At 41.4% G+C, this 15,288-nt stretch overlaps 1 protein-coding gene across 1 annotated transcript; it reads right to left on the bottom strand.

Moving 5' to 3' along the window:
* Positions 1–7,667: 7,667 nt before the first annotated feature.
* Positions 7,668–10,144, bottom strand: LOC141909892 (hydroxylysine kinase-like). The gene is made up of 5 exons (XM_074800575.1): positions 9,525–10,144; positions 9,255–9,371; positions 8,698–8,900; positions 8,298–8,478; positions 7,668–8,124 (listed from the first exon to the last, which is right to left on the bottom strand). Exons 1-5 carry the CDS (start codon positions 9,724–9,726, stop codon positions 7,709–7,711), a joined length of 1,119 nt encoding a protein of 372 aa, XP_074656676.1. The 5' UTR covers positions 9,727–10,144; the 3' UTR covers positions 7,668–7,708.
* Between the last annotated feature and the right edge of the window lie 5,144 nt (positions 10,145–15,288).

Here is a 15,288-nt window from a genome sequence, read left to right as displayed (position 1 = left end):
GATAAAGATGCTCAGGTCTGACACGTGACATCTACCAAACGCGATTCACATGAAAAACTCACTGATAACGAGGCTGCCACATTTGACAAATCTCTAGTGATTATTTATGAATTATTGCTACAGAGAATATACACCATCGGTGTGCGTGTGCGTGTGCGTGTGCGTGCGCGCGCGCGCGTGTGCGTGTGCGGGTGTGCGTGTTTATCATCTATTCAGAGATCAAACACTAATGGAACACTTCAGAAATTGAACGTATTTTGTCCCTCGGGCTTTTTTTCAATCTTTTATCTTCCACGATTCAAAATTTGCGAACGTTTTTAATTATTCAAAATATTGATTATTGAAGTTTTAAACGAAGTAAACAACACTGACGGGCACCTGTTTGTTATTAGGGGACGGGCACCTGTTATCAAATATCGATTATTTGTAAGATATAGATTTCGTGTATCGGTGTTGAGTTGGTGTAAAGTTGTAATTTGCAAGTGAAATGACGACGGTTTGGATTGTAATTAAAGCGATGATGGATAATCGGTGAATCTTCCATCTTCCTGTAATTAACAAAGGCTCCCCTGACTGTAGACACTAGTCACTAGTCACTAGTCACTAGAACGGCTTCGTTATAATTAGCGTCAACTTGTCTTTGTAAATAAACCGAATTTTTATGTCTTCGCTGAAAGAGTCATTGGATTTGTGAAGTGAAGCGCATTTATAAAATGTCCTGTACTCTTCAATAGTCTATTGAACACGCTAGTTATGTATATATGTATGTATATCGATTTTCTGTTACAGAAATGTTTGAAGCCCTAGAGGTCCATGGACTGATTCTAATAGCCGAGTAAAAGATATGTCGAGATCCATAAGCTCTGATCGAATGATAGCGAACCCTTTGCAAATCAGTCTCCACTTCCGCCTGCGTTATATTATCTTTTCTCATGAAATGATTTTTGTCACGTGACCGATATGGTTAGTGATCGAATTGTAGTTTCAGATAAATCAATGTGGATTTGTAGAGACTGCGCACGCGCGCGCACCGGGTTCTACTGACGGTTTGATTTCCTCTCTCAAATTCACAAACAACTCACATATTTTTGTCATGCACGTATCTGTAAAATAGTTCCCGAAATGCCTCGCTATCCGGAAGTGTGATTAGTGGAGCTAGTCACATGTGACTGCGGATCATTAATGATTTTCGGACGACTATTTCCGGTTAATCATAAAGTCAGGACCGCATCCAATCGCGACATCCAGACATCAGTCCGCGCCACATTGCGTCAATACAAATAACATCTATCAGTAGAACAGTGACTCAATCATCATACACACTACAACCATTCCCCCCTACCCCCTACACCCCCGTCACCCCCTAAACCCTTTTGGATTGATCAGCTATCAGAGCACTGAGGACGACAGGTAGAACTCTGCTAGTTCAAAACATTTACACGATGAAGTCGAGGTTTCGGTGACTATTTATTGCGACCTACAACGCGACAGACACGAGAAACAATGAGCGAGAGACACTCACACTCACTCACTCACTCACTCACTCACTCATAGAAACGACTGATTTAATATCAGATGTGCTGTGAGGAGGTAGATAGAGGTATAGAGAGGTAGATAGAGGTAGAGAACTGTGATTGTGCAGTCATCTCACGGAGTTCATCATCATTTTACAATTCATGGTCGTTGTATCATAATTTGTTCAATTTGTAGCGCGCTGAGCTGTAGCGACACCCACGGCCCCCCGCGCCCTGCCTCCCCGCGCCCCTTCCTATTCTGCAGGATTCGATGAACGCCGCGGCGGTAACAAGGCAATCATTCCATCGACTGAACGCATTGCACGTCATTCCCAATAAGCCAATGAGACGAGACGAGCGTGTCGTTTGGGTGACACTGTAATACGTGAGTTCAAAGTAATCTTAGTTTCTCATAACAATTCATCGTCAAATCATTCAAAAACACGTGTCTCTGACCTGCCTACTTTAGACAGCCAGACAGACAGCTATCTATCTCAAAGACAGCGCTGTATCCGTATAAAAATCCTAGCTGTAATTTGTCTAAAATCTTATACTAATTATAAAAATTCAAATATTTTGGAATAAACTGTTTTAAAGCTCCGGATTTCCGCATTTATCAAAACATCCACTTCGAGTGTGTTCCACTGAACTGAGTTCCACTTAGAGTGTGTTCCACTGAACTGAGTTCCACTTAGAGTGTGTTCCACTGAACTGAGTTCCACTTAGAGTGTGTTCCACTGAACTGAGTTCCACTTAGAGTGTGTTCCACTGAACTGAGTTCCACTTAGAGTGTGTTTCACTGAACTGAGTTCCACTTAGAGTGTGTTCCACTGAACTGAGTTCCACTTAGAGTGTGTTCCACTGAACTGAGTTCCACTTAGAGTGTGTTCCACTGAACTGAGTTCCACTTAGAGTGTGTTCCACTGAACTGAGTTCCACTTAGAGTGTGTTCCACTGAACTGAGTTCCACTTAGAGTGTGTTCCACTGAACTGAGTTCCACTTAGAGTGTGTTCCACTGAACTGAGTTCCACTTAGAGTGTGTTCCACTAGATATATTCAACTATTCCCAATTCCCGAAGAGAAACCTAAATAAATATCTAATCATTACGAAAATAATTACGTAGCATTTAAACAGGCTTTATATTCAATATCATATCAGATTACACCCCTAACCCCTACCCTCAGTCGATCCCGTCTAGCGGTGATAACAAAACACTAGATATATTCAACTATAGATATGAGAAGAGATCAATCAATATGGTTTAATTGAATGTGATCATGTTTTATGTTTCAGCCTCTCCAGATGCGCGATGAATCTGAAATCTGAACGACAAAATCTAATGTTCGCAGTTTTCTGACTCGTCAAACTAGGATTAAAAATGGCGGAGTAAACGCGGGCTATAAAGATATAAAGATGACAATATAAATTGATTTTGTAAAGTGAAGTGACGGCGTGGCCTGTAGCGATGTAGATAGCGCGAGCTATAGCGTCTCAGCTAGGATCACTAGCGGCATTATTGAGATTACTGTTAAAGCTAAACGAAATGAAAAATGACCCATGTCTGAATCACTATTCCGGTCATGTCTTACTGTTCGTATTGGATCTAGTGTAACCAGACAGAGGCAGATGGAGAGAAGAGGTGATAGAGGGCTGTGTAGGGGCGGATCCAGCATTTGGAAAAACTTAGGGGGTCGTAAATGAAATCAATAAGTCACTGTATAATATTTCACGCGGTCCACGAAGTGGTGGTTTCCACATTGATCTCCGTCGCTCTACGATACTAGTTAAACCATCAGGGGATCTGGCCTCCCCCACCAAGCGCGTAATGGTCCATTCTGAGCGCACTTTTGCAATATAATAGAAAGAAAATAATTTATTCGGCGATGACGATTCGGTCCTCAGTAACGCAAGAAGTGGCTAGAAAAAATTATTTGCTCCGCAGAAAATAGGGGGCGCCACGTACCCCTCCATCTGGGTCCGCCCCATGTAGGAGGCCGAGAGAGGGGGTGAGAGAGGGGGTGAGAGAGGGAGGGGACTGAGAGAGGGAAAGGGAGGGGAGAGGGAGGTGAAAGAGGGAGGGACTGAGAGAGGGAGAGGGAGAGGGAGGGGAGGGAGGGTAGAGAGGGAGGGGAGAGGGAGGGGGCTGAGCGAAGGAGAGGGAGAGGGAGGGGAGAGAGGGGAGAGGGAGGGGAGAGGGAGGGGACTGAGAGATGGAGAAGGGAAGATGTTATTTCGTTTGGTTCGGTGTAACACGTCGTCTATATGTAAGTTAGTAATGGGATTAGTCTGTTCGACCTGCGCTCTCTCTCTCTCATCTCTCGTGGTATAATTGAATTGTAACAGTCAGTCAGTCAGTGAGGAGCGGGCGTGAGCGGCTACCGACGCCGGTATAGACACTTATTATGGACTGTTTTTCCAGTTGGATGAAGAATCGTGTAAAGAAGATGAGTCTATCACTGTCCGTGCGTGTATGCGCGCTTATAGCTAATTTGGAATTAGGTTCTTCACCCGAACTGAGTTTATCTCTCATACATTACACCGTAACCCGTCCGTACATACCGTAACCCGTCCGTACATACCGTAACCCGTCCGTACATACCGTAACCCGTCCGTACATACCGTAACCCGCCGGAATTCCTCCAGAATTTTGAGGTTGGTCCCGGGTCATCCAGTCTCGCCCTGTGACAAGGTTTCCCCGAGGTGATACCCACCCGAGGTGATACCCGCCCGAGGGGATTCCCTCCCGAGGTGATACCCGCCCGAGGGGATTCCCTCCCGAGGTTATACCTTCCCGAGGTGATACCCGCCCGAGGGGATTCCCTCCCGAGGTGATACCTTCCCGAGGTGATACCCGCCCGAGGTGATACCCGTCCGAGGGGATTCCCTCCCGAAGAGGTTCCTCTTGGAGTGTGTGATAAAACCTTTTACAAAACACTTCTGTTAAAAATGTGTTTTCTATTTCACTCGAAACTGCTTCTCGGATCGCGTTCAGTACTTAACGGGTGAATGAACCAGACCTGACAGCCCCCTCCAGTAACAGCAGGAACAGCAGCAGATACAGTTAACGCTACAGTGTGTAGCAGGTGCGCTATTGAGAGATAGAATGAATTAGTTTTATAAGACACTGTCACGTGGTGTTCGACGTGACTCGGGAATTTCACGGGAAAAACTCTAATCAACTTCGAACCACCGGTAACCGGGGGGTGCTCCACGTGACCTAGACCACAACCCCATACTCCTGTAGAGATGTTCCCTCGGGTTGGTCCGAGTGACCTTACAGATACTATTACCTCGTAATTTCTCGTCTCTCCTCGAGTCATTGAAGCTTCCACGGAGACTAGAGAATTATCTTCCCTTGACAGAGTAATGATGCTAAACATCATCGCTGTGACTGATATATCTGTTGATAACCTGCGTGTCGACTGCGCTCTGACATCGTGTCAACTTTCAGGTTAATTTAACCGCAGTAATCTACAAGACGTGATCATTTTCTCAAATGAAACGAAATTTCGTCGGAGCCACGAAAACTTCACAGCGATCACAAACAGATTGACTGTTAGTGGAGGGGGAGGGGAGACGAAAAGTTCATGGCTGGCTGGCTGGCTGGCTGGCTGGCTGGCTGGCTGGCTGGCTGGCAGGCTGGCTGGCTGACTGACTGACTGACTAACTGACTAACTGAATGACTGACTGTTGTTACTGCTCTATTGTAAGATTAATCAAACAACTGTTTATATCTATAAAACTGTTCTCATTCATCGGCGCCACACAAAACATTAAAAACCACATAATTAAGTAACACGATACCCCCTCTCCCAACCTCCCAAACCTCCCAACCTCTCCCAACCTCTCCCTGTGAGAAACGGCCCATTGATAAAACCTGATTGCCGCTGATTGCCGTGGTGGCCCATTCAATTCAATCGAGCGAGGACTGAGATAAACAGTCCCGTCACTGCTATAGAACCACACATTGTGTCTCCCTCAATCCATCTCACTGCAGTCTCATTCTCATCATTCTCGCTTATAAATATATATGTATCTAAACCTGGGAGGTAGAAATTAGGCACAGGGAGACAGAGGGAGATGGAGGGAGACGGAGGGAGACACAGGGAGACGGAAGGAGACACAGGGAGACGGAGGGAGACACAGGGAGACGGAGGGAGACACAGGGAGACGGAGGGTGACACAGGGAGACGGAGGGTGACACAGGGAGTCGGAGGGTGACACAGGGAGTCGGAGGGAGACACAGGGAGACGGAGGGAGACACAGGGAGACGGAGGGTGACACAGGGAGACGGAGGGTGACACAGGGAGTCGGGGGGTGACACAGGGAGACGGAGGGAGACACAGGGAGACGGAGGGAGACACAGGGAGACGGAGGGAGACACAGGGAGACGGAGGGAGACACAGGGAGGCGGAGGGAGACACAGGGAGACGGAGGGAGTCGGAGGGAGACACAGGGAGACGGAGGGAGACACAGGGAAACGGAGGGTGACACAGGGAGTCGGAGGGAGACACAGGGAGACGAAGGGAGACGGAGGGTGACACAGGGAGTCGGAGGGTGACACAGGGAGACGGAGGGTGACACAGGGAGTCGGAGGGTGACACAGGGAGACGGAGGGTGACACAGGGAGTCGGAGGGACAGGCACGAGAGACGAGAGGTCGAAATACGAGCAAAGATAGATTATAAATAATTAGAATGTGTAGATACTGAGCGTGTGATGTGAAAATTCACATCTGATTCAAATTCTTCACCGAATTAGAGAAACATACCTGAAATTCCACTCGAAATTAGACCGCAGTTCCTAGAACTTTCACTGACACAGACCTGTCCTCACTGATACACACCTTTAACTGTCGTCACTACTTTAGATCCGTTTTTGAGAAACCGATTATAGTTTAATTCGTTTCTAAATATCGATATAAAATCCTCATGTTTTTTTTTTTCTTACAAGTAGTTTATACAGTTTGCGTTTATTTCGGGATTCGTGAAGATTAACACAAGTTAGTGAGATCTCATACACGAATCGTGTCGTCTCGATTCGCACAGCACAAAATGCAATGAAAGATGTTGATGTTACGACTGGTAGTTAAATAATGCATACACATTATTGTATATGGGGTGAGGGAAGCGAGGGAAGAAGAAGCCATTAACTACTCAGAGAGTGAATCTCATATCAGTCGTTTAAAGATACACATCAATTCACACAGTGCGCCTAGCTCTCTTTGCCTCTCTCTCTCACTCTCTTCCTACTATCCACGATATTCGGCATATCAAACATACATAAAACATAATTCTACTGGGGCTCATGGGACAAAAGATAGAAGAGACAAGAGAGAAGAGAAGATAACCAGCAGCCCCGGTCCTGCGTACAGCCTGCAATGTGGCAGCCTGCAGTGTGGCAGCCTGCTGGATGATGATTATAACAGTAAGATGCAGTAATCCTCCACTCGAATTCTCACTAGTCGCCACTAATCACACGAATACAACTATTCTTTCATCTTTCTCTGAGCCTCTGATTATTTTTATCCACGTGATTACACAATGGTCAGTAGATGGATGATTGACCCTGAGAGCTGATGTGAGTACCGCGTGATGGGGGCACACCGCGTGAGGGGGCACACCGCGTGAGGGGGCACACCGCGTGATGGGGGCACACCGACAAAGAACATATCGTAGTGCATTCAGAATATATTATTCAAAAACAAAAAACGAACTATGATGTACGAGATCAACAGTATTGACTATAGCTCAAACCGGTGAAATCGGTCAAATCGAAAAGGGCCTTATTCTCCAAGCGAAGCCCATGTTATCACAACACTAACAGCCATTTCAGCCATAACTAAACAGACATATTTACTTCTAAGGAAAACTAACAATAGGATTGAAGTGAAACAAAGGTAGAAGAAAGGAGAAACTGTGGTGAAACTGGGCCTCGAAGAGAGTTCATCGCTTGAAGAAAATAAATCTGGGATATTTACATAAAATTCAATCAAATATCTATTTCAAATACCTGGCCACCGAAAACATTTAGAGTTGAGTCGGTTTCTGGTTGAAACAAAATGGCGACCGTAACATTTATATATATATATATATATATATATATATATATATATATATATATATATATATATATATATTGATTTTCGTATTGAAGAAACGACCGAAGGAAAGTGAGTTTTTTTCTATATTGATTATGGCCACCATTTCGACTGCTCGTCTGCGGTGGCGTTCCACAATTTTTCTAATCGACTCCAGCCAATTGTCGGTATTTTTAGCGCGTATGTTTTTGTTTTATCTTCCTCGAATGTGTTTATTCCCATCATTAAACTCTGAGCGTAACGAGCACAGATACAGATTCTCAGCACCGATCGATCCGTTTCGGCAATATCTAAATTCGACAAATAACCGGCTAGAATATTTCGAACGATATCAAAAATATCGTGACCTTTGTTAAAACATGTAAAATACATGATCGCTATTGCTATATCTAATATCGTATAGGAATAGATACAATCTCCATAATCTATGAAACATTCCAGACGCCATCTATCGGAGTTATCTCGAGTTAGGAGTAAATTTTCGTCGTTCAAATCCCCGTGAACAATACCTAAAAAACGAAAACAACTATTCCTTTAAACTGAATGTTAAATACAGTACAAAGACTGCATGCGGCTTGCCATAAAGCTAACTACTTCTAACTACACTAGAATTCACTTGTTGTAACACCGCGCGCGCAGTCTACTGTTAAACAAGAGATCTACCCTGATTAAGAATATTTACTTGCGCGACACCTAGCGAGTTGTGGAACAACAACACGTTCGAACTGTGTAACGATTTCATCGAGTAATTCACGCTGTTTAATATTTCTAACTGATTTCAGTAAATATCGTTGATTCACGACATTCATTAAACTCCATTCACCGATTACATTTAGAGTTGACTTCAAACTATCTGCGCAATTCTGAAAATAGTCACACATGAGTCAGTGAAATAATACACTATAGCTTTCTTAGAGTTTCACTTAAAGATTGAATAATGACTTTAAACTGATTCGAGCTCAGGCGGGGAATGGTGGAGGAGAACAGTTCCATCGCGAGCCCAGGGGGGGAATGGGAGGACGGTAGTTCCATTGCGAGCCCAGGCGGGGGAGTGGTGAGGACGGAAGTTACACTCTGCTTACCAATAAATGTTTATGAAGCGAGGAAGCAAATTTTCCGATTTCAAAATATAATTGTAACGTGGTTTCCACGTGGTCGCTGTCGTATGCGATTCCGAGGATGTAGTTCTGTAACCAGATCAAATGTCTCCCACTCTCTCCACACTCACCACCAGGTAAAGAATCGTTAGAACAGTTCGATTCCACTTCATTCATTGTTTTACCATCTACAACAGAATATCATTTTTATTATGTATTCAACTGTGGGAGCCTCCGCCGGCTACGATATGTCTAAATCACACTCGCCATCTGGCGGTCAGTTGCTGCATCTACTAGAAACGTACGAGGGTAGTTAAAAAAAGGTAGTTATAAAAAAGAGACAAAAATACCTCACTGGACCAAAAAATACCATAAAAATCCATAGGCTTGCTCGCTGGTAACCCTGGCTCTAACTATAAACCTAACCCTAGATCACTATTACGCTAACCCTAACCCTAGCGGGACTCGAACCGGCGGCCTCCAGCACGCAAGCCTTGTAAGTTAAGCCATTAGTCCACAGAGGTCGTTGAAAAGCTGGTTACCTGCTTGGTATTGAATATCTGTAATAGTATAAAACTGTCGTGTGTGTTTAGTTTGGATGATTTTAGGAGCTCGAATACCGCAATCAACCAGATAATTCATTACGCCAACTCGAGCAACTGTAAACATAGCATCGATATTATCGATATTAGAAGAAATATTCCGAAAAATTCAGTCGATAAAATCATCCATCAAAATGAAACTTGAATAGAAACATTCTATTCTAAATTGATGTCGTTAAATTGTAATGAATATATAAGTTATATTGATACCTGTTTGAGAAGGTTCTCTCGACTGTCTTGAGTTTAGAATTTTCAGAACAAATTCATCAATTCCATTTTCGTGTTTTACATAGAAATTTGCGTCGTCGAAACCTCCGGAAAAAGGTCGAATTTCAACCGGTTGAAATCCGTAAATATCGACTATAAATCGTTTAACATCAGTAACGGATACTGGGATCCTTTTATTCGACATCGCCAATTACTTACACACTACACTGATCACAACCCTAGCACTACACTGATCACAACCTTTTAGCACTACACTGATCACAACCCTAGCACTACACTGATCACAACCCTAGCACTACACTGATCACAACCTTTTAGCACTACACTGATCACAACCCTAGCACTACACTGATCACAACCCTAGCACTACACTGATCACAACCCTAGCACTAGACTTGTCACAACTCTTTAACACTACACTGACTACATCCTCGAAATCTCTACATTAAGTTAACGCGTACATATGACTATATTATACAATTACGATTAGTTTCAAAATTGACTTGCACATTGCATAAAAACTGGTTCATACGACTTTACAAGTTAATCCTTATCTAGGCATATGCGAAACTTAGCTATCACAATTGAACGACTAGACCTGAATATCTGTATCCGTCATTCAGATTGCGTACGTTTGTTTAACCTTCATAGATTTGATAAGAAATTTGATCATGAAATATATAGCAAAACTCGGGAGATTAGATCAGCTACAAGCGGAAAAGAAACGACCGAATTCAACATATTCCATTTATACCAGAGATATTCAACAGCAGATTGCGCTTAAACCACACCTAACTAAAAATATAAGCATTATATCGATTAAAAATGTAGATATTTATGAACGGTAAGTTTGGAACTCAGTGAAATGGGACGTGCGTTTTATCTGTTTAAGAAGGTTTGTTATTATTCTACTATCTTATTTTATGTTCTTGTTTTTCTAATTGTATTATAACAATTATATTATCATAATCGTTGTCAATTAAACAATATTTCAATGTAACCCCAGCACGACGACTGTTTTATAAGATAGCGCATCATAAACAATTAGATTATTATTTCTACGGTATAACTATTGTTTACTTGTTCTGTCGGTAGATGGTGCCACCAGATTCGCTTTATTCCTAATTCGCCTAATTCGCCTCTGTAGTGGCACTAAAAGATGTTCTGTAGCAAGGTTTTGTTTAATGAATGAAAGTTAATGATTAGCGTTTGAAGGTACCACATCCTCCTCTCCCTCCTCTCCCTCCTCTCCATCCCCTCCCGCTCATCTCCCCTCTCTCCTATTTTCCCTCCACTCTTCACTCTGTGATCATCTCCCAATTAATTGAGTTCGTTTGCGCGCACTGACTCGCATCAATCAATCAATCGATCGATCAATCAATCGATACTCTTAGCAGATGTTATTAACACATTAACGATGCAATAATTGCTCATCGTGACTTTCAATCTTTCTATAATTAGTAAAGTCGTTACCATACCAACAGACAACAATAAAATCGTCTGATCTTTATCGATTATTCGCCAGCCTCGTTCTGGATAGGCAGTTAATTGGCAATGTGGATAAAACTTTAGTTTCTGATTTTTAAAAGCATGTGTTTTTTCTCTTTTCTTTCGTCATGACATTCCTTGGAGCGCGTGAGAAATCCCACGATAAATCTGCCAGATTTACTTTTACTGTACATGTAGAACTTTGGTTTGATCCACATTGCCAATAACAAATATACAGATACTATATAGTTTACTATTATAGTAGTGATACTAGTCAGGTTACCTGGCGTCTGCAATATCGATTTAAATATAATTATATCACTATATTTTTTCATCACTTTATAGATTTCTGATAATAGTGAATAATGCAGAACTTGTAAAAACCTCTATAAAAGGTAAAATAATGTTTGAGGTCGTACTACCAGGGAGGTTATACATCCTGGGAGGTTATACACCCTGGGAGGTTATACACCCTGGGAGGAGTGTTTAAATTTCACTTTCGTTTCGGGGCAAATAACAATGATGAAAAGAATTGTTCATTTTTACTTCCCATCACGTTTTAGATTTTTCCGGATGAATTTTTTTTTACATTTAACGACATCGTGAAATTAGGCGCACAGTTTTACAGAGAAAAAATCCGTCTATAAACAACGCAACGTTTTTCACAACTGAAAACAGTTTCGCGCCGGTGAATATAGAAAAATACCGTAGAGATTCGACTAGTAGTAAAAGGGGTCTCGGCGCGGGTGAAAACTTCTCGATTTTGCGCAAATTAAACTGACCTACTGCATACCCTGGCGTATTGATTGTCAATATTGACTGCGTTAGTTGTTGTTCGGGTTTATTTTGCCCGGAGAAGACGAGTAACTGTTCCGCTACAGTCAAACAAAACCAATCGTGTAGCGTATAACAATAGAGTGTAAGAGTAAACGATGATTATTGGTAATCGTAGTTTAATCGCGCACGCTGCGTCCTGGTTGCGACTGTAAACTGTGTAATAATTGCGCCTGATGCGGCGGCGCCTGTTCTATGTTTACTATAGTGAACCAGCTTCAGAGCAAAACAGTACGGGACTGATACATATTCATATATATCTATCTATGGTGGACTACACCCAGTTCTGGTCGGTTAGTTAGTCGAAGTTGTACAAGCTGTACAGGATACAGGCTAAACGAACCGCCCGTTGTGAGGAGGCTATAAACAGAACGCTTTGAACGGCGCTTAGAAAAAAAATCGAAACCGTGTGGAATATAATAAACTAAGTGAATATTGATAGATATTATAACAAACGACAGGTGCCTGCTGCTGCCGGGGATAGTGTATGGATAAGGCAGGCAGGCAGTCAGTAGGCTGAGGGTGGTACCACCTCTCTCTCTCTCTCTCTCTCTCTATTATCACAAGGTATTTGTGTCCGGTAGTATATGATTGAACTGTGTGCGGTGATTATTAACACTATTTCTCGCTTCTCTCGGTCGTCAGTTCTTAGTTTTACGGAACTTGTTAATTACCAGCCACGTGACGCGCGCGCGCGCGTCGCGCTCGCGTGTGACGTCACTCGCTCTGGCGCGAATGAAGTGAATGAACGGACGGCGCACAGACTAGAGGTATATATATATTATACAGCTGGACAGGGGTATATCAGCTCTCACGCGCTATCGTCACTGGTGCAGATAATAATCATTTTATAGTTATGCTAAAGAGACTATTTCATCAGTAGATTGTTGGTCTGTACTCCTAACCAGCTGTATACCGAGGGCTGAGCCGAATCTTTAAAAATTAACCAAATTTTACTCAGGATACTTGGAAAGTTTTGGCTATTAAGTTGAATTGCGGGTAGATTATGAGGAGATGTGGCCGTTTGATAGTTTTAGCCCCGCCGCTGCTGTTGCTGTTGTTTGTGGTTGGTTTAGATGCGTTTGAACATTATACAAATGAATGGGCTGTACATATAACCGGAGGGGAACATGTAGCCAGAAGGGTCGCTCGACAAACAGGTTATCAATATCTAGAAAAGGTAAGAGAAAATAGATTTCGAAATTTCACAAAAATCATGTATATTTTCACAATGATTCAGGTTGTTTTTTAAATTGTTTTGAAATACTTCCTCGAAATGGGGAATTGTTGTTTCTGTTTCGAGTCCAGAGTTATTTTCCAAAAATTAGGACATTTTAGAATTGGGAACCTTCATCATTATGGATGTATTTCATAAACCTGTTTTTCGCTCCAAAATAATCAAGTGCCGAAAAGACTTACATTTAACGAAATGAACAGAATTCATTTAAGATAGAAATGCACACGAATGTTTTATATATATATATATATATATAGATTTAGAAGTGTGCATAAAACGCAGACATATGAAATTATCACATGGAGAATTTTCCAGCTGAATCGAGTGCGCGTCATTTATTTATCAGTTTGGGAAAATATAGAAAATCAACCCGGAAAAGTGTATTTCATCAAACAAACACTGACTGACTGAGTGAGTGAGTGTATGCTATACGACTGATAGAGGAGTTAGGTATATGAAAATACATATGTGCGGTTTCAAATTTAAACCGATTAACGGTAAAAATTCTCGCGTGAAACCACGAGATTACAGCACCATATGTTTACCATACCGGATGAAATGGAGACCGGACGTCACATATACGCAGTTTACTGTTCTCTCACACAATATATAATATTTATCTCGATATTTATATTTCTATAGCATAATGTGTTCAATCAGTGGTGTCGATGTATGACAGAAAACAACTGTCGCCTCCGCGATCAATTTACACGCAACAAACCACATACCTAAATTCTAAAACCGACAGTTCTGCAGTAACACAGTTTATTAAAAAAACATTCATCCGCATATTTTCCTGTTAAAAATCAGAAAAATCTTTTCGAAAAAAATCTCATGAAATTTACTCCAAATCTAGATCTCAATTTACTGTCGCCTAAAAACATATACATTTATTTGAGAAACTGAGTTTTTGAGATAATTAGCAATAACAGTTCCCAAAACGGAGATGATTCTCTGATTGTAATCTGTATGATGATGATGACGATGAGAGAGATGAGGTCAATTTAGCTGCAGTATTAACCTCATCACTACTAACATTCCTGCAGCTCTATTTACAGATATTCATCATTATACTAACTACACCAGTATCATTTATAAAATGGCGATCGCGGCAGAACAACATTTATTAGTTATTGTAAAGATAGAAACGCGACCAATTACTTAACAACAAATCAGCTGCGTAGAATTTATATTCATTCAAGGAAATGATTGTTCAATTATCTAGAAAAATCACGCAGTTGATGATATAGGAAATGTGAATATACCAGGTGTTGGTTGAGTCTATCTATCTATCTATCTACCGCAACTAAAACACTACTGTTTATAACGCGCGCATCCAAATATACAGATGTAAAATTCGAATTTATAACATGAACATAAGATAAAAAGCCACTATTTACAAATGAAAAGAAATCTAAAATCGAGAATTTATTTATTGAAACGATCTAAGATATAAGAACACGACGTTTCGATCTCACCCTAAAGATCACGTCAGGCTAACTGAGTGGGTTATTATCTTATCATCTGTTCACCACGTTTGAGTTTGGTTATCGTACTATAACTAGAACATATTTCCCGATATAGAGAATTTTCTCAAAATTCCAGATTTGTAATCAGTCTATAGATGACGTTAGCGAGAGAGGGGGGGTTGGGTTTAGATGTCTATACGATTTGGTTCATGATATAAAATGACGTTTAGAATATTGATATAAAACTCATTGAATTGAGAGTTTAATTTCTAAATGCACCGCGTATATTGTTGTTATTGTTGTCACTGATACAATATTGTTCATCATTCTGTGACCGAAATCAATACTCACCTCTCCCCCTATACCCTCCCTCCTCCCTTCCCTCCCCCTCCCTACCTCATAACTAATCCATGAATTTATTTTGAATTGTAATATGTAATATGTAAATGACTGAGCGACTGATTTAATGATATATATATATATATATATATATATAATAATGATGATAATAATCGCGGATTTCCATAGAGTTTCAAACAGTTTCATGAATAATCCGCTGTAGTGTTTGCAGTATTCAGATTTGTATATGATATATATTTGATGATTCAGTAAAATGAATATCAAGGCGATAACGTTAAACTTGATTCCACACCAGAACCTATTGGTTTCCTGTTGGTGGCCACTTCTTATACCCTCGGAATATTCCAACCATTCAATT

Source organism: Tubulanus polymorphus, chromosome 8 (assembly GCF_964204645.1).
Source record: "Tubulanus polymorphus chromosome 8, tnTubPoly1.2, whole genome shotgun sequence".
Classification (NCBI taxonomy): domain Eukaryota; kingdom Metazoa; phylum Nemertea; class Palaeonemertea; order Tubulaniformes; family Tubulanidae; genus Tubulanus; species Tubulanus polymorphus.
The sequence above is the reverse complement of the archived record's forward strand: the minus strand, read 5'-3'. Positions and strand labels throughout refer to the sequence as shown.

What these genes read in the sequence shown, in the direction of transcription:
- LOC141909892 (XM_074800575.1), bottom strand. Translation starts at nt 9,726, where the DNA reads ATGTCGAATAAAAGGATCCCAGTATCCGTTACTGATGTTAAACGATTT. An exon ending in AGATATTCAATACCAAGCAG is followed by an intron (nt 8,901 to 9,254) that starts GTAACCAGCTTT and finishes ATTCTGTTGTAG; the next exon opens with ATGGTAAAACAATGAATGAA. An exon ending in ACTCGCTAGGTGTCGCGCAA is followed by an intron (nt 8,125 to 8,297) that starts GTAAATATTCTT and finishes TTCGTTTTTTAG; the next exon opens with GTATTGTTCACGGGGATTTG.